This window comes from Diuraphis noxia, unplaced genomic scaffold, assembly GCF_037042655.1.
Source record: "Diuraphis noxia isolate RWA-SAM2 unplaced genomic scaffold, SU_Dnox_SAM2 contig0004, whole genome shotgun sequence".
Lineage (NCBI taxonomy): Eukaryota > Metazoa > Arthropoda > Insecta > Hemiptera > Aphididae > Diuraphis > Diuraphis noxia.
The window spans coordinates 56,457,974-56,483,715 of NW_028301714.1; the positions used below are offsets into that span (position 1 = coordinate 56,457,974).

Sequence of the window (25,742 nt, forward strand, 5' to 3'; positions counted from 1 at the left end):
TGTTTTTTTGTCTGTGTACACTGTACAGCATAACTATAGTCGAAATAATGCTTCAATTTCGAACTTTTGGGATGTTTTCTGATGTAAAAGTGAATATCCTTGGTGCATCATACAGGTAAATATTTTCCAACAGTTTTCAAAAAAATCGAGAAAAACAAAAAAAAAAATGACAGAAAAACGGGAATTTTTACGCAAAACCAGTTTTCGACCAAATCGATTTTTTTATATGGTTGCTGTAATTCAAAAACTAATCTTATACTAATACTTGAAATTTTCACCAAATGTTTATGTTAGTGTTATCTATAAACAGTTTAATTTTCAAAAATTTTTGACTTTTTTTGAGTTATTTATAGACCACTGAAATTTTCGATTTTATGAGAATTTTTGTTTTGAAGTGTCGGTAAAAAAATGTTGGATGACAAAAAAAACTTAAAAATTTAATACAAGGTTCCTTATGAGTTGTTCTTATTGTAGCTAAAAAAAATTAAAAATCGTCAGTCACAATTTTTTTTTATAGTTAAAATTTTTACGAAATCTGTCGAAAACGCGAAAATTTGCAAGTAATTTTGAAGTTGAAAAATCATAAAATTTTTGTGCTTATAACTAAGGATTAAAAATCTAACACTAAGTTTTCCATAAGTTTTCCTTCAAGTAGGTATAGAGAAAACTCGATGCATCATTATAGGAAAAATATTTTGAGCGTTTGAGTTTTAAATTTTTATGAAATCGCTTAACGATAATGATTTATCCTCAAACCAGGTATATGTATATCTATGATAATATAAGACAGGGTGGTCCAACCTTTTGTAGTTGGCGGGCCAATTTACACTTTCATAAAAACACCGGGGGCCGCCAGAAGAAAAAAATTATATTATTACCTATTTATATTTTATTTTATATAATGCACAAATTATTAATTATTATTATTATTTAATGTTTTCACGTTTAAAATTATCAAAAAATTACTAAAAAAATAAATTAGGCTAGGAATGCGTTTATAACAATAAAAAAAAAAAAACTATTTATGTGATGATTGACATTGTTTTTAACACACGGGGTCGACTGGTTAATGATTACTGATAAGATTTAGATTTAGTTTAGAGAAATATTTAATGCTCGAAATTGTGCGATTGTGAATAACATTCACGCCGTTCATCGCATCTTATCGCGATATGATCGACACCCGGGAACTCCCGCCGTATAACAATAAAATGTAAAATTTAAAGTATAAATTCGTAATAAGATGGTATAAATTGTATATCTTCTTATTACGATTTTGTTATAATATTATTGTGATTTAAAATTTAAATTTAAAATTGTTGGAGGGGCCAAAAAAAAAGCTTCGCGGGCCGTGGGTTGAACCACCCTGATATAAGGTATTATGAATTATGATAACTACATGCAATGTTTTTGGAAAAATTGATTAACCATGCCTTATGCAAAATGCGTCCTAATTGAAAAATAAAATATTTGTTTGAAAATAGAATATAATATGACAATATTTAAATATAATATAATATCCTAGACTGACAAATCATCTCCGTTTAGAATTGTTTTTCGTATACAATGATACCTATCATTGCATTCAAATCTAACCTACCCTAGTCAGAGGTCCACACCACCACCCAATGAACAGCAGAGCGACATCCTTTTTACCAGCTTTTTTTTTTTTAATGATTATGATACGAATCTGTATAGATATGTTCAATAAAAAAGGCACACCCTCCTAAAAATATATATTATTTGAGTCAATATATGCATATTTTTAGTAGGTAACTTTTGGTAGCTATAAGTACCTATATAATATTTTATAACGACGAGAAAATTATTAGCTATACGACATTACGACGTGACTCATCTGCGACATAAAATGTTATACGGCGTGTTCTAAAGAAGCTCGCTGGCAACGTATAGAAAGGCTCTTGCGGTCGAATCTGTTTTTTAGTGTAAAAATTAATTTTTAATGAGAAAAACTCGCACACATTTCAAGAAAACGGGTCAATCCTAGTGGGACGGACTGCAGCCACGCGATTCATTACGTATAGCACAATATAACGAGGGAGACTGTGTGTATACCAATATGACCGTGGCCACAAGCATTATTTTTAGACGTGTGTCATATTCTATAAGCGTATTAATATACACACAGTTTGGCGAGTATGGATCTATTTCCGAGTTAGATATTTCCAGTTGCCATCACGCCCGCGAGTGTATATAAGGCGACCACGGTGTCGAGCGGTTTTCAATTTTAGTCCGTCTGCCGAAGCTCGCGCAAACGAATACTGCCGTCCACTTGTTCCCACGCGATTACGCATATTTTCATTGTTTTCGTGTCTCTGTTACAACGTGTGTATCCTCGTAATACTCATGTCTTTGGAACGTGCAGTTCGCGCTAAAGTAAGTCGTCTGAGATGCCAGTTATATTTGCATAATAATATCGTCGTCAGCGTTATTATACACACAATATTATTACTATATCATACATGTAGTGAATATCGCCGGCGGTTTTCTTAAATTTTAAATAGGTACGCTATAATATTGTGTAAAATCATTTTTGTTTTTTGTTTTACCCGACATAGCTCGCTTCCAAGCGAGACCCACAACAAGAGAAGGAAGCCCAGGAATGGATGGAAGCAGTATTGGGATATAAATTCCCCAAGAACTTCCCATTGGAGGAATACATCAAGGACGGCCAAGTACTTTGCAAGCTCATCAATATCATCAGCCCAGGAAGTGTACCAAAATTCAACACCACCGGAGGACAGTTCAAAATGATGGAAAACATTAACCTGTAAGTCATGCATCTACAATTTTCAAACCTTTTATTTATCATTCAAACATTATTTTATCGTCACTAGACTGTTGGTTGATAAAAGTTAGAAACAGATTATATATATAATGTGCCTATATATCCGATATAAGAGCATCGCGACGTGTTACAGCTTACCTTGCATACGCCGAGAAAAATATTTTATTTTAACTTTTCAATTTTATTCCTACAATTGAATATCATCATAATATGATACACTTGGATCAATAATAAAGCTCATTGAATGATTCGTCGCTACAGCACACGATTTTTTTCCGTTGTGTATATAATATAAAATATTGTATATAAAGACATAATATTCGAATTAGAACAGTGTCCCACGGGTCTCGGCTTATTTTTCCTCATAAAGCTAACACGACAGAAAAGCCCCATCCAAGCCTGTATATTATACATTATATGTATACACCATAAATACGCCAATTAATCGAAAATCGTGTACTGTGAAAAAGACAGGGAACGCAATACATTAAGAACAAACTTTTTCAGCGCATTCTTGCTGTATATATCATGAGTATTATTGTGTATTATATTTGAAAACAACCATGTACACATGTTCCTGGGACGACGATGGCGACCATCAATAACTATTAAACGGTATAGACTATTCGCTTAACTTTTGGCGTCTTGTCGTGTGTGCCTGCTCTGAATGAGGGGTAATCATAACGTTGATGGGGGGGGGGGGGGGGGTTAGGGTGATGTATAATCCTTTGAACCACCCCCACTATGACCTTTTTTACTGCAGAAAATTTAATATACCATTGTTATAATATACACAGTACACACATATGTAGGTGTTACCTATATATTATAATATATTATACGGCAATGAGACCGGTATAGACATACGATAATATTGTTTAAAATTGTATGTTATTTAGATATTGAGTATTGAAAGATTTGCAAAGGCAATAAAAAAAATCTTAATCAACCCTACACTGCTGCTTTTTATATAGCACATACTATTATACCCATATTTGTCATTTTTTTACTGAGAGTCTTGCAAGTCTTCGATTTCTTTGTTGGAATTCCGTTTTTATATTTTTAAATGATTCTTTAATAGGTACAAAAATAACGATTTATTTTCGAAGACTGTTTGGTAAGAGAACTCGTGATCCTAATAACTATACCCACACTTCAAACACATTTTGGACGGATAGAAAGCATTGTCCAACATTATATTTGTATTTGTTTTCATTATGTACAGATAAGTGTTATAAAATATTTTAACATACATCCATATGATATTATTTTATACCTACACTGAATACCTACGAACCAAACATAACCAGGATGGTTTAAACAATAATCTTATGAGTCGTTATTTATCTTGAAACCACGTGTGCATATATAATTTCAGGGGCGTCGTGTCACGCTAAGTAAATTTTAACATTTAGAGTTCTCGCGGAGGCACAAACTTTTATACATGTATATTGTATACACGCGGTGAAATAAACTTTAAAGCGCGTCGTTGCAAAACGGAGTTCCGCATGAAAGTTTTTTGACTCATAAATCATAAAATGCAGCGCGTATAATAATAATATATAACATTATAATATGAAAATTTCGCGCAGGGGTGGCGGATTAGGAAAGTTCCTACTTCAAGTTTGGCAAGATATAGGTGCGAAATCTGTCATATAAATATATATATATACACATCAAAAACTAACGAGTATTGTGTGCATATTTATATGGCTATATATTGTAGCAAAGTCTATATATATATATATATATTATATTATATGTATCGATTTTATCTATTTCAGCATTGTTATAACTCGTATTATAATCATTTATCGATGATAATATAAAGCCATAGAGGTAGTGTATGAACTTACGCGATCTTTACACATATCTCAACATCCGTATAATATATATAATATATCATATTCATATGTGTGTTTATAAAGAGTTATTACTTACGTTACCCGTGACAACGGTGCACAATGGTTATGACGCGCGTAAAGGCGTAAACGATTTGCTTATGGGTGGGTATATATATACACTGCACAATCGTCCACAGGAGTGACACAGATATTGTATCAAAATACAATAATATTTAGTATTTTATTTTTTGCCTGCGTGTATAATATATATAATATCATTAATATCATAATAATTTATAATATACGTTATTGCACTTACAGTTTCCAAAAAGCCATCAAAGCGTACGGAGTCGCCGACATTGACGTTTTTCAGACCGTCGACCTGTGGGAATGCAAAGACTTCTCTCAAGTGGTGATGACACTGTTCGCTCTTGGCCGCGAGGTGAGAAACTTTATAATTATTATGTCATGTAAAAAATTGTCACCTTAATAATATTCAAAACCCGTCTTTACTCGCAGATTAGATTAAAAAAATATTACATTATATAATGCACGTTTGATGACCACAGTACTTATAACACTGTTGATTGTAAAATTATGTAGACATACAGACACCCAGAATGGAAGGGACCTTACTTGGGACCCAAACCCTCCGACGAGGCTAAACGAGAGTTCTCTGAGGAAACATTGAAGGCTGGTCAAACCATCATCGGGCTGCAAGCTGGGCAAAACAAGGGCGCCACGCAAGCGGGTCAAAACATTGGCGCTGGCAGGAAGATCATCATCGGCAAATAATCACGCCCAACACCATGCACAAACCGACGAGAACCATTTAATATAATATAATATTATAATAATATATGATATATTATGTTATTATATGTACACACATTTATAAATAGAGAGGTGCGTTGCGATTTATCATCTGAAACTCTATAGTTTGTATGGACGCGGTGTAAGGTTGTAACATGTAAGCGGTTATTATATAATTGTTAATATTATAATGATGTGTGTGTGTCATATTATCTTAATTATATTATTATAATATTATCCGAGCGGTATGTATATGTAAATGGTTTTAAATTTACACACAAATTATGTCTATAATTATATATATATTTATATGTATTGTTTCCACGTGGCATTATTATTAAATATCCTACTTGTTTTTTTTTAAATCGATAATCGTTTTTTACCTATATATACCTATCATATTTTTTTTAATAAAAAAATAAAAGAGTATGCATAATAAAACAAAAGACGATCAATGTAAGATTCAAGTCTACTATACATTTATTATACCTATACCTATTAAAATTCTGTGCCCTGAAATGCTTAATGTGTGCTTTATAATTAAAATATAATATGTAGGTACATATTATGGAAGTTTATCGACTCCGCCGTTTTTAATATCAATTCCGCTAAATGATATTATTTATGTTGATTCCGCCGGAAATATTTTTTTATATTGATTCGACTGTGTATTAAACAGTAACCGATAAAAACATTTTAAAAAACAATTCAAACATTTTTGTCTAAAAAGGGCAATATTCATTAAAATAATATAACTCAAATACCTCATATTTTTAAATAGACTGATGTAACATAATATTCAAAATAATAAGAAAACAGTTAATTTCATGTACCTAATTTAAATGATTATCAATGATTGTCGTAAATAGTAATATAAATAAAATATATAGGTATATGGTAAAAAAAATAGTGGTTTAATGCCAGTTTTGTACGAGAAAATCTATATTGGTCATATTTGGTCATTTATTTCATATATTCTACTTTAACTTATTTTGTTACGAGTGACTATTGTATTTTACAAATATTCAGCGGATTGATAGTCAGCGCCCAGCGGAATCAATGCTGGAATTCCAGCATATTGATTAATCAATATTTAAAAAAGTTTGACGGAGTCGATACGGGGTGCAAACAATAGATTTTTTAAAGATAAAAAGGCAATTTCGGCGCAATTGATATATGCTCCATATATGATATCTATATTTGGTACCTACTCAAAGAAAAACAATAACTGTTGATTTTCCATTTTCGTCGTTGAAAATTGAAATATTATCTACAGTCATAACTAATATACGTATATACAACAAAATAATCTATGATAATTAATGTCTGTTTATAATCCGATCGTATAATATAATCATATTAATAAAAGGCAATGCTAGTGTGTGGCTGTATCCACAGGCCACAGCCAAGCTTGTCGCATTTCATGGTTATGAAATTTGGTATCTAGGTAATCCTATACCCGAGGATGAGCTTATTTTACAGAATTCGTATTTTTAGAAGAGTTTTAACAGAGATTTATTGACTCACAAAAAACAAATATATTTTGATTGTTTAGGGTTACCATCGGCTACAAAAGAAAATTAGTTATTTTAATTAGATATAATTTTAAACTACTCTAAATTATTGAGTTAAAAATATGTATAGCTTACATTTAACCGAGTTTAAGACAATATAAATTCACTGGAGTTGTTTAATTTATTATGGGCAACGCCATTCAGGATAAGCTGTAGCAGCTAACATTATACTATACGATTTATTTTTTTAAATATTATTGAGTCACACCACATTACATATATTGATTTATTATGCATTAAACTATTTTAGTATTTTAACAATAATAATATTGTCCAATATATTTTAATTATTTATGTAAAATATGATATTCGTGTATTGAATGACACATCACACGTCGGCGGTGGTGACTGGTGAGTGCGTGTCAACAATTCTATTCACGCTTAAATTTAGAACCATCTGGACGTTTGCGATGAAGAAAACGTAATGAAAAAGTCGACGACTGTCGACAGGACTGCTTCTGTCTTTACAGTTGGCATCCGAATGAGAACATTGTAGATTTTTTGGCAATCGTCAAAAAAATAATATTTATTCCACTATAATTATTTTTTCTCTTTCATTATATAGTAAATAAACTAAATAAAGACATTTATAATGTATAAAAAGATTTTCAAGAAGAAGAATTCGATATGTATCGACTACAATAGTCAAAGCCCGATACAGGTCGGTACGTATCGCTTGTATATTGAACGTGTAACTTCGGGAACACTAAAAATTAAATCGATACGTATTGATATGTGTATATCGTTTCTATATATAGTTTATTAATTTCTTCCTTGAAAATCTTGATATGTAATGACGTCTTATATGCATAAAATATAAAAACGTGTTGCATGTTATATTAAATTATTAATAATACCGGTCGTGTGAATTTGATTTTCTCGCTAAAAGTCAAAATAAGTATATATAATTGAAACGAAAACTTCGTTAAAATTACATTTAACATACCTAATTTATTAAAGTGGCTTTCAATTTAGTTTTTCACGCGTCGATGAGTGGAACGTTTTAAGCAGGCTTGACCATCTATGCATGTCAACCATTAGACCATATTTTGCTACTAACCTAGCTAATGTGTTATGATTAATGAGTGTACCTAGGTAGGCACATAAATTACCATACATTATAAATATTTATGATTTATGATTGTTTGATCACAAACGAGGAGGTAAACGTATAGTCCCGGACGCTTTCCCAATTTCCCATGACATGCCTACAACAATAGATGCTCGTTAATCAGTGACGGACCATGTTTGCGTTTGCAAAAAGTTGGCAAATGGATGTAAATAAATGCCAACTTGTATATGTAGTTGGTAATATTTGAGTAGTATAAAAAATTCAATCGTTTTTCGTTAAAATATTGGGCATAACATATGAATGTACATATTAATATATATATACTTACTTACTTAATTAATGATTGTTAAAACCATCTATTACAACACTGATTTTTGATAATACAAGTTACTGCAGCCTGCAGGGAATTAATACCGTTTATAAATTGCAATTTTAGTTATAATAATCGGTGACCAATATCTGAAGGAAAAAAATAAAAACATACCAATATCAAATCCGTGATGGAGAAACGAAACTACCTAGCTACATAATAATTGTGTCTCCTCTTTTAATAAAAATAAAATATTTACTTGGCTTATTTTTATGTTATATATGTTATATTATACATTTTTATGGTTCTGATTTATATAAAACTATCAACACTATTGAACGATTAATTTGTATGTTATTATTTATTAGTCATTAACCAAACCTAACCATGATCAATATTATGCCATAACTAAAGAAAACAAAGTTATAGAAAAAATTCAACTGTTGCACAGATTTGAATTTATATAAAGTGTATCGCTGAAGATTTTACTGACGTAATTCATTAAATTTATTTCTTATTTTTAACAATTTAATTCTATAATATTAATCAAACCATTTAAATGGTACGAAAACCATTTGTGACGTCAAAATTTCAATGGAGAGGGGAGCTGAAATATCCGACACATTGAGTACGCCACAGCTGAGTTAATATAAAATAGCAAGTAAGTGGTTCTAGGACATTTTGTACGGTTGAGCATTAAAAGTGCGAAACGCGGACACTTTGTACAGTACCTAACCTTCGTACAGTCAGGTAAAATTTTAGATTACAGAACGCGGACACTTTGTACTAATAAATATATACATATGTATATGTTATATACAATTTTATTAAAAATGTTATTAAGTTTAAATATTATTTGGTAAATCCAAGTGTCTTATACATTCTAAGTATACATATATTTCCCAAGCTCGAAGTTAATCAAATTATCGTTTGTGTTTATCGTTGAACTGCATTTCACTAAGACGACGACTGTCACACCGTCACGATGGCAACAACAAAGTCTACTAAATTAAGACCAAAACTTTTTAAAGATGGTTTTGACTACACAATATTAAGAAAAAATTTAGATGATATACGTTGGAAATGTTCTATTACTATGTGTATTGGAAAAATGTCTAAAACCCGTATAGAACCAGTAAGTATCTACTAGGCTACTTTAGTATACACATACATTTTTAATTTTATTTTTTTGACTAATAGTAAATACTATACTTTATGAAGTTTTTAATAAATTGACTTTTTTATATTTAATTTTTTCATTTAAATAATTTAAATAATATATACTTAATATATACTTTATGTATATAACAGTACAGACTGTCCGCGTTCTGCAATCTAAAGTTTTACCTTACCGTACAAAGTGTCCACGTTATGCAGTTTAAACAATGGACCGTACAAAGTGACCGTTTGGCTTTAACCCAAGTAAGTACTTACTATGTATATATATACATAGACACTCATTATTTCAGAAAATATGCACTAATATTTTTTTAAATATTTCTTTTACTTACATTTCGAGACGTTACAAAACAACGTTTTTTAAGTTTTTACTCTTTGAATGACTATACATACAAAATAGATTTAAATTTAAATTTCATATTCCGAAGTCGAAAATTGTTCGGAGTGTTTTGATCTATAAAATTCAAATTTTAAACAAGTAGTTTATTAATCTTATAAATATTTGAAGTTTAGACAAGCCATAGTGGACTAACATTTTGCGGTTACTCCTGTACTATTACATATTTACATCACTTTGCTTATTAAAATTTTAAATACATAAGTACTTAACTTTTAAACTACTTGTCTGAAATCCGATTTTTATACATAAAAGTACTAAAAAAAATAGTTTTTTTTGGAATAAGAAATTGATAAATGTATGTTATCATTAAAAAAAAATGTTAATCATAAAATTCGTAAGAAATATAATTTTTTGTATAAATTTTCTATTTTATTGACTTCAAATTATGCTTAAGTAATCTTTTCAAACACCAAAATTTTTAAAATAAAGTGTCTCATGGATGGAGAATATATAATATAATGAATACAAATATCGCATAGATCACTTGGTATAAAACTAAAATTATATTACCTAGCCATGTAGATGATATATGACTAATATGTATTTTTATATCCAATACATATGAAAGTGATTGAATATTTGTGGATATTTTTGTTTGGCTACATTTTATTATTTTTTAATTTTAGCAATCGCTGAAGAAAGTATATATAATATGTATATATATATTATGCGCTGTGTGTATACCTACACCATCGTATTACAGTATAAAGGCGTTGTAATAATTTATTATTGCATGCATAAATGAACGAAGGATAACGAAACATAAAAAACTACCCAAACACTGAGTTAATCATACGATATTTTCCCATTTTCTCGCGGCCCGGGTATAAATGTTAATTATTATACACACAAACACACGGACGCGCGAGCTTCGTGCTTTTGCCTACACAAATATAGGGTGCATATGGCTTGCTGCAATGCCGCCGAAGCTAAGGATGGGTAAATTAAAAATTTTGATTAATATGCATTATATGTATATATGTGTGCAATTCAAATGCATAGGTAAGTATATGCTTTATTATTTGCATACACTTAAAAAGGAGTTTGTCGTTCTTCAAGGGGCTGATACATGATTGAGCATAAAACACCTTCTTTTGCGACACGATTGGTCAAATTTTTCGGCGTATCTAAGGAAATCGAAATAAGAAATAAAATCAACATGATTGAACATAAAACCTGTGCAACGTTGCCATTTTCTATTTTGAACTTTATCATACAAAAAATGTATTTAAACAATAATTATAATAATTCTAAATATAACATGTCAAAAAAATAATAATAAAATAAAGTAATCGTCAAATTTAAATTGATAATAATAAATTAAATTGATATACCTTGGTATTTATTTCTAAGTTGATTTAAATATATTAAGAGGGCGCAGCACCCATATTAGTTGTCTCAGTCTTAACGCGTATAACATAGCAAATTCACGCTCAGCAGTTCACGTTTTACTCCGTCAGCTTAACAATAATTAGAGTGAATAAACCTATTATGAAACTTGATGGTAAGAACATTATCTGTATTTGTTGGAAATATTTTTACGTTAATACAGTTTTTAAGTGAGTTATGCGCGTATAATAATTAATAAATTGTAAAATAAAAATGCTCATAACTCACTTAAAAATTGAACCATCTTAAAAATACTTCCAACAAAACACAGATAACGTTCTTATACCATCAAGTTTCATAATATTCTTACAATTTAAATACTGGTCAAAAGCTTTTATATTAAATTCTATTTTTTTTCATTTCTTTAGCAGATTGTAATTATTGATAGGCTTAGTTTGAATTGAATTAATCCTAGTCAACGTTTCTGCCTGTGTTTCGAGCAATACCTTAACGCATAAACATGAGGATGAGGTGAATATAACTGCGCATTATACGTACGATGAAAGCTTCCGACTGCATTGGTTGTGGTTGTTCTACAAAATTAAATAAAACAACAGAAATTAATATCAAAGTTTTTATAATAATAATTTAAAAAATATATTGTGATAACCTCGAAATTATTATTAAAATAATAATAATAAAACGTGAAAATAATAAACTATACAATTTCAGCAACGTCGCATAAAATATTCTATGCTCAACCGTGTTGCTAAAAAGTTATATGCTCAATCGTGCTTTACCACTTCAAGGGATCGTATCTATTAACTACCTAGGTAATATAGGTTAATGGTTTACGTCCTCTATCGATCATCCATTACGACCCTGATAATTAGTATGTTAGTTTAAGTATGGATTTAAAAATTCTATAATATTATTCATTTATAGGTACGTAAATATTGTATTTTAGATTCTGAGCGGAGCGATGAATGTCTTGATTTTACAGTGATGTGTGTTTTTATATAGTATATGTATTTATTTTTTTGTGTACACGATGAGTTTTCGAAATAATGCTTCGATTTTCAACTTCTAGAAGCTTTTCCGGTTGGAGGTATTGAGAAGGAAACTACCTACTATAAAATAGAAAACAGGCACACTTAGCATTTTCGGTAATGAACCATTCAAATGTTATTTGTGCCATGACAATTACGAATATTATTCACGGTTTGCTGATGAATCGGTTTGATGCAATGTGTAATTTAAAGATCGCAGTAATAATGACAGACAATCACAATGGGATCGTCTTTCGTTGTTTGTCTGTATGTTTGTGGATTTCCGATTAAAAAATAAATAAAAATAATTTCCTGAAAAAAAACCAAACAGATGAATAAATGTGCAGTGACTTCGTCCGACGATAGCAATAAGTATGTACATCTTATTTACTTATAAATCGTTTTGAAATATCTTTAAATGAATCGTAATTTTTATTGTTGTATATCTAATTGGTATATTATATTAATATAATACCTAATACGCAGGTAAGACAATTGACTAAAAACGCATATAATTATAATATAATAAACATAAATTAGTCACGTATTGCACTCACTGCAGTAATCCCTGATTATAATATAAAATATTACCATTGAGTATAGATGGTATAAATGCTATCTATACTCAATGATATTACGTAAAAGCTGCAGGACACCATGGTATTATAATTTAAAACCGACGAATGACTTTGTCGGAGTCGAATTACCCACAGTCGTACTATATAGATTTTTTTTGTTTCTTTGGAAGTTTGCCACCTACACACAGTAGATATTCATTGTTGTGTGACCAATCGTCTAGTGACGAGTGGTTTAATGGAAAAACTATAAACTAAGCTAAACTATTAAACCACGGTAACATCATAGATAATTTTTAGTATAAAAGCAATTATTTGACGAATAACGGAATAGCTTGTACCCTTATTAAGAGTTTTAACCAGGCAACCAGCACAATCTTAAGAATTTGTTAAGCATATAAAAATATAATGCATTTCGACTCCGCATATTATATTATATTATTTTTAAAATCCAACGACAAAAATCTTCAGACAATACATATTTTTTTGCAATATAGATTATTTTATAATTAATATATTCTCATATTATATGCCATGGTTATAATAATTGTTTTAAAAGTGTGCAAAAATTAATCAATAAATAATTGTTCATACTTAAACTTTAAGTTAGTTATCATGAAAATTTACTGTAAATAAAAATTTTCCAACCGAAAGTTTTATCTTAATTTGATACTATAGTTTCTTATATAGGCAATAAAGAAATATCTACACGGTGGGGTCATAAAACTGTAAAGTCGAATTATACACTGTCTGAGATGCAATATACAAAATTTACTTTTGTACATAAATATTAATTTACTATAAATCTATACGTACACGTAATGAATTAGATTTATCACATAATATCAATGTCATATTTTGATTGAAAAATGTGGATATTGTCGCTGGTCATCGTTTGTGCATCGTCTGTTTACCTGTTGCCAAATATTGTCCATATGGCGTTTATGCATCGGACGAATATAAACTCCGCTGATTTTTGGATATCTTGATGAATTAAAAAGACTCTACAGTATATAACGATTGAGAATAGTATCCCTTTTTATCTAAACTATTAGGAAAACTTAAAATTCACAAAAAACTCTATTGGACCAGAATATTATAAACCTAATTAAGTATGCGCAAGTGCATGTCCTGAGAATTAATCCTATGAAGTAATTTTTTTTTTTTTTATGATACACCATATTTGCAATTCCTCTAAATAGGTATTGGTTATTAGATTAGTGGCAAAATATTATAATTATGTTAGTAACTAAAATATCAAATATAATTTTCAAGTTTTATAAAATTATGGGCAATTTGAAAAATCGACATCATGCGCTTTTACCAAATAATAACCAGAATACAGTCCAAAAGCTATTAAGCACATGATGTATAAGGACCTATATTAAGTTCTAGAAACATTTATTTTTACGTAATTTTAATTTGATAAAAAATTATATCTTTTAAAATAGTTTAATTGTTATAATACTTCAGGAGCATTGTGTAGCTTTATGAATTTATGATAAACATGCATTTAAAGTTATATAATATACTAGTCTACAATCCAAATCTAACTATGTAAATTGATTTTTACCATTAAATAAAAAAAAAATGTATGGACATAAAATATGGGACTATATCCAGCAAATTAAACCCTATGTATAAGGTACTCCTCAAACCTATCTAGTCCTATGGAATTCAACTCAGGGGATTAGCTAAAGACTTTAATATAAACCGAATCCAAACATTTCAATCCAAATGCTTCCGGCAGATAACTAAATCTCTTTTTTATGTATTTAATGATACTCTCCACAGGTACCTGCTCATTCCAACACTTGATAACGTCACTAAAACCCTGTACAAACGTTTCCACCTTAAACTTTCAAATCACCGAAACCCTCTTATCCAAAACTCCTCTGCTCGAATAATCCCGGGCGACCCTAGCCGACGTTTAAAGTGTAGTTGGTGGCGCTGGTGCCGTGACCTACTAGGCAACTAGTTGATTAGTCCGCTATAAACACTACTATCCCGCCATGAAGTGTTATTATTGAATATCTTCTTAAACCAAGGTAATCATGACCTATTATGAGTATTATGTACATTGTAGTTATTGTAAATATCTTTCTTACAGATTGTACAAATTAAATAAATATGACAAAAAAATAAAATATCCAGCAAATCTCGGTTTTAATCGATATCATACATACAACAAAATAAAAACAACGTTGCACAGTAAATATTATTCTCCTCTTAATATAGTGTGGAAATTCCGTTTCTTAACTTACTAAGAGTGCAGCTTTCTCGGTTTTTTGCCACGCAAAACAATTTTATTGATATATTATATACATTCGTCAGACGGAGACTACACGTTAGGATATAAACCGAAACTTTTATTAAAATATTATTGATATTGATATAACCATTGGGTATAAATGGTATAATATTAAATGGTTCAGCAACTAATTTGTAGTTATTTAAATATAATTTTAAATCACGATAATACATCGTATTTATTGTTATTGCTTTAAAAAATTATATTTTTGTTTTAAAATATAGCCAAAAATAGATGGGCATGGAAAACGTTTAAATTGTTTTTCAACACAAATCATGTCAAGGATTTGGCAGCTTCTTTGTAAATTCCGACGGACATATTATGCAGCGGGGTCCTAAAGTTTTATCGTTGAAATAAAAAACATACACTCCACATTTTTCAGCGGGAGAAGAAAAGCTATAAATCATTACGACGTGTTGTCGATGTGTATTCTTGTAAAAACAACAATTAATTAAATTTAAAGAAAAAAAAAACGAAAAAGAAAACTGCCGTATTCACACATAAAATGTAATCGTGTAAAAAAATTGATAATTTTACAGTATTATATGAATAAAAAACCACGATTTTCAATTATGACTTTTTTTATTGTACGTTATTCGGTTCACAAATTTTTCATCAAAAACATATTACATAATGTTATATTATTTTTATATTTAGTATATTTACAATAATCCTGCAAGTGTAAACACAAAATAAAAAAATGTAATTAACATAATATACTTTATAATATTATTATCTATATATACTCGTACACATATTAAACATATTTATACATTATACATTTATTCTTTAAAATTATTTTTCTATTTTTCGGACGAATAAAAATTTCAATATAAATAATAAAAATAATAGTAATAAAATAATAATAGTAGTCATAATAGTAATATATTATACACTATAATATACTATGCATTCAATATAATATTTCTATATAATTAATTATTTTATCTACGAAAAACGGGAAGATAAAAAAAAAATCAAACCGTTATTTAAAAATGTTATAATATTATGATGATCAGTTACATTGATGAGGAAGATACGACAAAATGTGTACCTAGGTATATGCTTTTATTAGTCACTAATCAGTAAACCGTATCGTAAATTCGTATAATATTTTATGATCCATATATTTGTTTGTGGCATATTTTAGATGAAATCATAAACGTACAATATTATGTATTTATAACTGCCTACGATATAATATTTTCCCAAATGATTTTGTTTTGCAGTCGATTGTGTGGTTCACTCCGAGCTTGACCCTCTCAACAGTTAGGTACCTATTTTCTAGTGTAATATTATATTCATATTAATAATAATTTAATATGTCCATGTCTGTGGTAAAGTGACATTTGTCCATACGATACGAAGAGCTCAGACTCGGATTAAGACCTATACGGTGGCCGTCGGCTGTAAACAATTTGGTGTCCCGATATTTTACTGTAGTACTTTGCAAAAATATTTTTTAACGTTCAATTTGTATTTATGTATTTTATTTGTTCAAACATTTTACTTTACTCAATCAATCGAACCCATAATTATTCAACTTGAAAAAATAATAAAATCATATTTTTAACTAATATTATACATACCTATTGGCTATTGTAGCTATATTATGTAGAAACAGTGAGACAATAATTATAAAATAAAATAACATGGGATTTATTTTATTAATTAACGAGTAATGTGTATTATATAATACATAAACTGCTGTAGTCCGACTGCAGATGTGAACAATTTAAATTAAATGAAAGTAGGTACAATGATTACACAGTAGTAAGATTACAGGTACATTCTAACCTATAAATTTATAATAGTATCGTATATAAACTTGTAACTTAATCATAAAAACTTTTTTTATATGTTTTGCATTTTGGATGAAAAAAATATTGTCTTATTTAAAAAATCAAAACTTTGTTGTTAAATCGATGGTCAACCACGATTCTATACACTGTAGCCTGTAACACTATACTGTTTATGCCTTAACCCGGGCCTGAACAAAGTCTTTATCATCCAATTTAATCACAGCAGCTGTATCGAAAAAACGATCAAGGCTTGAAAAAGCCTATATAACTCAACACCATAGCCGATGATTAATATGAAAAAAATCGTCGTACACCGCGTCGCAGCTATACCACGAAAAAAGATCTGACACCTTTATCGTGTAGAATATTATACTGTGGATATTTTGTACGTATTTTTAGACGCATTTCCTAATCCTATCGCGTCTTAAAAATAATAATAATAACAGAAATAATATGACGACACGGTTCGTTGTACTCGTATGAAATTGGGTATTAATAAAAAGATGAGTAAAAAATAAATAAAAGAAGAATTCCAAAAATATCCAACGATACCTATATTCTCGCCACTCTCGTCTTGGCAACACTAATACTACTGGCCACTATGATATTTAAACGCATCATCGGTGTTTTAAGATGTTTTTTGCGTGCGTGATCACGGTTTTTTGTGTTTTTTAACGTGACAGTACAAAATTCAGATTAATAATAAAACCGTGGGTGATTAACCATCTCTGGATAGGTTGTACAAGGATAATACACACATTTTAAATCACCAATGAGAAATCACCGGACTGTTAAATTTGTGGTGTTAACCTAATACAAAGAAAAATTATAAACAGAATGCCACCAATATGATCATCAACAACCTCATAAATGTTATGAACAATTTCTTAAGAGACTCTGACATATAAAATACAATTTAACATCGTACAAATAATTATGTATTATTATATAATTATTCTAAAATATTGTAAGGCTATATTATTGTTTTTTTTAAAGTTTTCAAAAATTTGCAATATTTGTTTTTCAAAGATCAATACTGAAAAAAAGCTGTACCTAAACCTAACAGTTCGTATCATACGAGCCAATCGGATAAGGACGCGATACGCGAGAACCTAATGTCATAGGTGTATATGCTGTGAGTCAGAGCTTTTTCGAAGGATTCGATTTCAAAATTGTAGGTTATTATCGATTGATTATCGCCGAAATAAAGTCCATACGGTTAGTGTGAATAGTATAGTATACAACACGGAAACGTTATTTCAAAAATAACAACAATAACTCGATCTGTCCATAATATTATACCTATGGTATTATATATTGGGCCTTGGATATTCCCATACTGTACCGGTGTAATAACCAATTTGCCATACCCGTTAGAAAATTCGACGGTGGTTGCCATTCGTTATCAATAATTGATTCACTGCAAACAAGCGAATGAAGTAAAAACTTTAAACTAAAACATTTTTTCCCATTTAATTATGTTGGTTCTTATAATTATTGTAAGACGTATCGCTATAAAAACGCACTCGAACACGTCATATACGATACACATCACATGCTAAATATTACGTCGGTGCCTCCAAAAGAATTGATACTTAGGGCAACTACCTTTTTCTCTGACCATCCCTCCCTCGCTTAATGTGACATTGCAGACGATGGCTGAGCGGTTACAGCAGTTACATAATATGTACAAATACACTCGAACGATTAACCCCACAAAACGATAGATATTATACGCGGGTGGTGTAGTATTATCGACCATCGAAGTGCACTTTGATGTGCGTCGTTTTCTCCTACACTTAAACATAACAGGAAATTCGAGGGGCGTGTTTATATATACTTTTTGGGGTTGGCCGTAAGGTACCCGCCCCGTGTCCATATAATATATTATATACCTATATATATCTATAATACATAGATACACACACATATAGTATAAATGGTTGTCGCGTTGCACAATACCGACCGAAAACTGTCGGGCTACAAACAAACCATAATAAATTAATAAATATGGACACGTGTGAAAGTATGCGATGGACTATGGAGGGTGTTAATATTTTCGGATATTATCGTGCGCGCGATTTCTGTCAAAACCGACGACCATCACCTCTCTTCAGCAACACAAAGATATTCGAAATGGATGGGTGGGCTACAAGACAACCGTTCATAGATCCACTTCCGGGCAACATCTCGGACATCGCCCACTACAGCGACGGATACGATAGTATAGCATAAACTTATAAGCTATACAACTGTTGGCAGCAGAGGAGTAGTATTGTGCAAACAGATCCTCCTCTGTTGTCGGTTCTAATTTGAAAAAAAAAGCTATACAATTGTATAATAACATCACGCGATGACTTATGACGGTTTTTGATGTTGTATGCGCCTATACTCTTTCCTGCTATTATATATTATTTATAGGGATATAATTACCTATAATGAATCTCAACATATCATATACTATTAACACTTACTTGAAAAATTATCATATTCGATGAGAGGAAAACAAAATATAAATTAAAAAGATAAAAATAAAAGTTTACAATAAAATAAAATTTATGGTATAAATCTTCCCAACGCGTAAGACAATACTTTGCTTACATTATCTATTAACAACACTGTATACAATATATAAATGATTTTCGCATATTATATGATTTATAATAATATTATTATGTACAAAATGGTGAAATGCGATTGTTGATAATCGTACGTCATGTGTATATGTGGGCACCGCTATTGTGGCGGAGAAGTGTTCTGAAGTTTCAGTGTATACTAATGCTTTTGTATCTATTTTTTATTGTTATGGCTTAATAATATTATACCTAATATTATTGTAATTGTAGTAACCAAGTTTGCCCGCGGTTCAATGTAGCGCAGTTCAGAACAAAACGTGATTGGATCCGGCTGGTCCACCGCCTGCACCGCCGCCGGTAACCTTGAGCGAGTCGGAACCGAGCAGGTAGCCGGCCGGACCAGCAGCGCCCAACAGGCTGAACGGGTGGTGTGCGAATTGTTGGTGATGCGACGTCGGTGAGTGGTGGTGATGGTGGTGATTGTGATTGTGTGTGCCGCCACCGCCACCGTTCATCTTGTGAGCCGGCGAATTGTTTCCCGGTGAACCGTTTCCGCCTCCTCCACCACCGCCACCGCCTCCACCGCCACCGCCGCCAGTGCCTCCACCGCACTGTTGCTGAAGCTGGTGATGGAGCTGCGTGTAATTCTGGCCCTGGCCCAACAGCCATTTGTTGTTGTTCACCCCTTCCGACTGCTCCGACATTTTTATCGCTGCAAAACGAAAAACAAAAACATGCTATAATATAAAGAATGCTTAATTAAACATTTTTTTTTTTTACTAATTAAATAATAGGTTTAAGTATATTTCAAAGTGCAAATATCCTTAAAACTGTTCATCCTATTTCGTTATATAGGTAGTTACCTATGTTACAAGATAATATAGAAGCAGGTATATGTGATGGGTATGTAGGTACAGAGCGCTAAACAATTTTTAAACATGATCAATAGGGCAAAAAATAAAGGTTCAAATCTATCCTATAGACGAAATATGGATATTATATTAAATTATTGTATTTTAGAATCGGAGCAGAATGATGTATTGATCTCACAATGGTGTGTATTATCTTAATTTTTTTATTTTTTTTTTAACCAAGAGTGGTTACCAGACAATCATTTCATTTATAATAGGTATTACTATTTTAACATATTAGTATTTTTTCCCTAATTATTTCAAAAACATTGAGAAGTGTCTACTTTTGACCCACCAAAATATTGTTTATTCATAATAATTTATATACGTATTTTTTACAAAAGTATCATACAATTCTTAGAATTTAGCCCATGTCATATTATTAACGTATATAATATGTGAGTATATTATTTGCATAAGATGAGTTATTAAATATTGAAAAAAAAAATGTAAAACATTATCATATATAAAATAAATATTGTAATGAGTAGGCATAACATATAACCATAAAATGGTGATAACGTAAATACAATATACAATATATGTATATACTTTATACATAATACATATATGCACATAAAATACAGTATATTATGTGTTTAATAAAAATGTTAGCCTCAGAAAATGGTTGGTTTCGCTCATGTTTGGTTCAATGTGATGCATACGTAGCTACAAGCTATATAACATGTAAGCCACCCGATTAAAATTGGATAAGCGCACAGTTTATAAAACGGAAAATTACAATGTTTCACGTTATTACAAGCCAATAAAACTTTTTGAATTTTTAATATTGATTAACGTGCGTTCATAAAAAAATATATACGCACTATACGTCTATATATACGTATGTTCTGCACTGACTTTTTATACCGAATAAAACATTATACGTACGACGAATTTTTTTGGCCGTGTACCGTGTACGTAATGTTTAAAATACATATTACTCTTTTTATAAAACACACAACGAATAACGTGTCGTTATTACTTTTTTACTATTATTGTGTAGCGTTAAATAAATTAAATTAAAGATTCACACTTCAACGTGGCGTTAAATTACGGGGAAAAAAACTCGAGTGAGTTGACGTAATAAGATGAATGAATGATATCAGTAGATTATGATATAAAAATATACTATTATACTCTATCGACCATGTGAACATATAAATAATTGTTAAGTGCTTCAGTTTATTAGTTTATCACATTTTGTTGATGATTTTTTAGACATTTTAATTATCCTTCTTTGTCATATTCATTTGTCATGTACCAAGTACATTATACGTTGTACAACCTATTTCACAGTAAAAAGTGGTACCTACAACTATTACGTATAAATATAAATATTATTTCCCTGGTGCCACCAATGACTTTTGGATTCAAACCAAGAGTTTTCGTTACGATCACTTTTATTTACATTTGTTATGATGCACCATACAAAATATGCTTTATCAACATATCCAGACGTATGTGTCATCTCACGTTTATCTGGTATTACCTCAGAGTGGCAAAGTCTCAAACTCCCACCACACCAAACTATTTTTATTGCTTATATAATTTACAATAATCATTTTTTGTCAGCAATAAATATGTACTACGATGCAGTTTATTCTGTCATAGCTGGTTTCGACTCGGATGTTGCTACCACACCAATATATTAATATACAATTATTTACTGTAAGGTGTTTTTCCTATTACCAATAGACGAGATTTAGACTTTAGTCATCAACACATTTGAACTTTGATATTACTACGAGTATAATATGAACTTTGTATGACTACGATACTTATACAATCAACAAACTGTTGTATAACTTGATTTACCAACTTTGTAGGTAAGTAATAATATTCGTGAGTATATAGTAGGCAAAAAAACCTAATAGAAAGTAACTGAAATCGAGCCTTGATTATTTATACAAGTTTTGCTAATAACACTTTTCAAATGTATTCAGAATACGTATTTAAATACTTGGTGACATTTAAATTTAAAATACTCAAATACGTATTCCAATACTTTCTTTCAAAAGTATTTTAATATACATACAAATACATTTTAAGAGTATTTAAAAGTACTTTTTTGTAGTATGATAAAATACTTTTAGGTTTATCGAAAATGTAATAAATATTTAAATTTAACAATTAGTAAATAATATGTTTTTTAATTGATTAACGAATTTTAAGTATTATTTCATGCTTAATGAAATCTTAAAAATACATAAAAGCCTTATGAAATATTATTTGAGGACTAATTTTTAACATATAACAAAACAAAAATATTGATCATTGAAATACGACGATGAAAAAAGTATTTAGTATCTTTGAATAGTTTGAATATGATACAAAGAATAAGTACTTTGAAAGTATTTAAATACAAGTATTCGATTGTATAATTAACAAGACTGGCTTATTTAAAGAAATTTAACATCTATACACCTATCTGCTCCTGATTACGGTTGTAATATCTACAGAGCCTCAAGACCCTACTCAGCTGTTTTATATTTTACTGGTTAGCTCCTGACGATATTGCAATATGTTAATACTAAACGACCATATTTTACTCGATCATATAATAAAATTGTATACTTGTATAAATTGTCCTGTTTGTCTTGGATCCACTCGATAATCGTTTAAAAATCCAACGATTTTTAAAATCCAGTGGTCCAAAAACTATATTGTATTATATAGAAAATATAGATTTTAGACCACAGTTTTTTTAATTTTATCAATTTATTGCTGGGAGCCAATATGAATTGAACGGTTTATACGCCTTTTTATACCTAATACTATTATATATTTTTTTTCTTTAATTCGCGCACATTTTACTTAGGCCTTAATAAGGGAAAAAAGTGGACTGTGTATTTTTCTTTTCTTTTCTCGATTAAAAATGAATACTGCACCAGGCGCAAAATCCTTTGCCTGTAAAAACACGATAACCCGTTAGTGCATCTTTATAGTTGGTTCATACTGATATAACGAATATTATATGATAATATTATGATTTGTATATTATTTGTTAACGTTATATTATAACCACATAATTTTAATAAGATACGCATTTATGGTCACGATTATGTAAATATCATGCTATATTATTCAGAGAAATTATCCTGTGAGGTCATAAACTTACGCGGCCGCAGTGGTCTACCTAGCTGTTCGAATGCAAATGACTAACTGCGGTATATTATAAACATGAATTAAGATACCTTAATACCTATATCATTATTCGTGATTATAAACGGTCGTATATCATTTGCGCGTCGTCTGTTTACCTGTCCAAAAATATCGTGCATTGTTTGCGCATCATCGATAGATAATCGTCTGCACATTGTCTATTTATCAGTACTTAATATAATCGTGCATCAAATGATCAATATAAAGGGTATAAAAAATGGTATTAAATGATGTATAATAATTAATATTATTTATTGAGAATGAATATAATTTAAGATTTTTAAACTTAAAATAAAAATTATAAACATTATACATAAATATTTTAAGTTCAAATTTCGACAAAATTCATCAAAAATCGAAAATTTAATTATACAACATTACATTTATACTTGGTATAGCATTATATCTATGCGATATTTGAAAATTATTTAGATATTTTAAGACCAAAGTTAGAAAACAACTTACGCTTTGGGTGTACACCTTTGTTAATTTATATTGTTAAATAATAATGATGTAGGACCTTTTAAACGGTCGATGCGCATATACGATGTATAACCCAAAAATCAAACGATAAGTAATTGTCTTACAAAAGAGGTCAAAATTAACAATAATGATGCGCTAACGACAACCGACGTTATAATCTCTACCGTTACTACCGCTGCCGTCCTTATTGTAATAAATAATAATTTTATTCATTGTATACCACAATAGGTATTTCCCGTTATTCAGTTATAGAAAATGAGTGAAAAAGTATTTGTTGTCGTCCGGCCTATTCTCAATTAGATTAGGGCCCAATAATTAGATATTTGTGACACACCATCGCTGGTTATATGCAAGTATACGGGAAATTATTTAAAATTTTTAAAATTTGGTTTTTTTTGTTGAGTTTTTTCCTTTACATCGCCCTCTCGACACACTCGTCAGATTGCTATACAACTGACCATATCTAAGTGTTAAACAGTAAAAATAAAAGAGCATTATTGTGTTATTCGTGTCATTCGTGAAAGTATAGGAGTGAAGTGTACCTAGTTATTGATTTAAGAAAGACTTGGTCATAATGCAGATATCACAACAGTGATAGACTGACTTTTTTTTTGTTAATTGGACTTTTCTAACGGTTAGGTTTTATGTTGTGGATTTGAAGGATTTCATTACTTTTGTTGACTTCAGAATCATGGGGTAGTGTCTTTGTTCTTTAACTAGACGCTTTGAACGCCAAAGAGCTTGGTATCAGTGACAATTATGTGAAATAATATTGCAGACAAACGCCAAACAGCACGTCTAGCTTACTGATGCGGTATACGGTATCCAATGTATTTCAACGATATGTAAACAATTAAAGGATATTCAAATTATGTAAAATAAACCGACCTGAGGGTGTCCTCGTAAATACACCACCGTCGTCGTCTATAATGAATCCATCACCAGCTACTCGGTAATTGGTAGGCCCCATGGCCAGTTATTTTTAGTTGAAAATAAAACAATTTTATTGCAATGTATTAAAAACGATTAAATTTGTTTTAAATGTTTTATGGAGCCTATCGAAAGTTACTAGGCCAGAAGCTTATACATGAACCAGATCTACGCTGTCCGTCTCTGATATATATATATAACACTGCATTGGCACTTGTATTTGTTTCGAATTTTGTTTGTAGGACAAACATTTTCGTAAATAGGTTCGTCAGTTGTCGTGGTCGGCCTTAGCTCTAATGTAACGTTGTGCAGTGATTTATCAACGCGTTCTTAAAGGCACGGCTGTAGTTTCAGCGCGCCTCGCCCGCGTGTTCGCCTCATTCGGCCGGTGACGATAAAATATATGGAACCATTCTACAGGGCTCGAGCGCGTGATTTAAAGCGTTCGGATTGTGAGGGGGGTTGTTGGGATTAATCGCACCCGTCCGTGATGTTCGGGGAGAAAAATCTATTATCATAGTTAACTTTTAATCGCCACCGTTACACCGCCGCCGGATTGTTGTTGTTCGCTGTCAAAGTGGATCATCGACGACCGCCGCCGTGGCACCGG

At 30.5% G+C, this 25,742-nt stretch overlaps 2 protein-coding genes across 2 annotated transcripts in view; one reads left to right on the forward strand and one right to left on the reverse strand.

Moving 5' to 3' along the window:
• The first annotated feature begins 2,233 nt into the window (after window positions 1-2,233).
• Window positions 2,234-5,831, forward strand: Mp20 (muscle-specific protein 20 transgelin). Its single transcript, XM_015507684.2, has 4 exons — window positions 2,234-2,397; window positions 2,580-2,791; window positions 4,975-5,095; window positions 5,257-5,831. Exons 1-4 carry the CDS (start codon window positions 2,368-2,370, stop codon window positions 5,446-5,448), a joined length of 555 nt encoding a protein of 184 aa, XP_015363170.2. The 5' UTR covers window positions 2,234-2,367; the 3' UTR covers window positions 5,449-5,831.
• A 9,997-nt stretch (window positions 5,832-15,828) lies between these two features.
• LOC107161323 (uncharacterized) overlaps window positions 15,829-25,742 on the reverse strand; it is a 44,225-nt gene continuing 34,311 nt past the window's right edge. Inside the window, exon 4 of the mRNA XM_089226829.1 lies at window positions 15,829-20,355. Coding sequence (XP_089082955.1) covers window positions 19,949-20,355 — 407 coding nt within the window. The 3' untranslated portion in view covers window positions 15,829-19,948. The remainder of the gene's footprint in view (window positions 20,356-25,742) is intronic.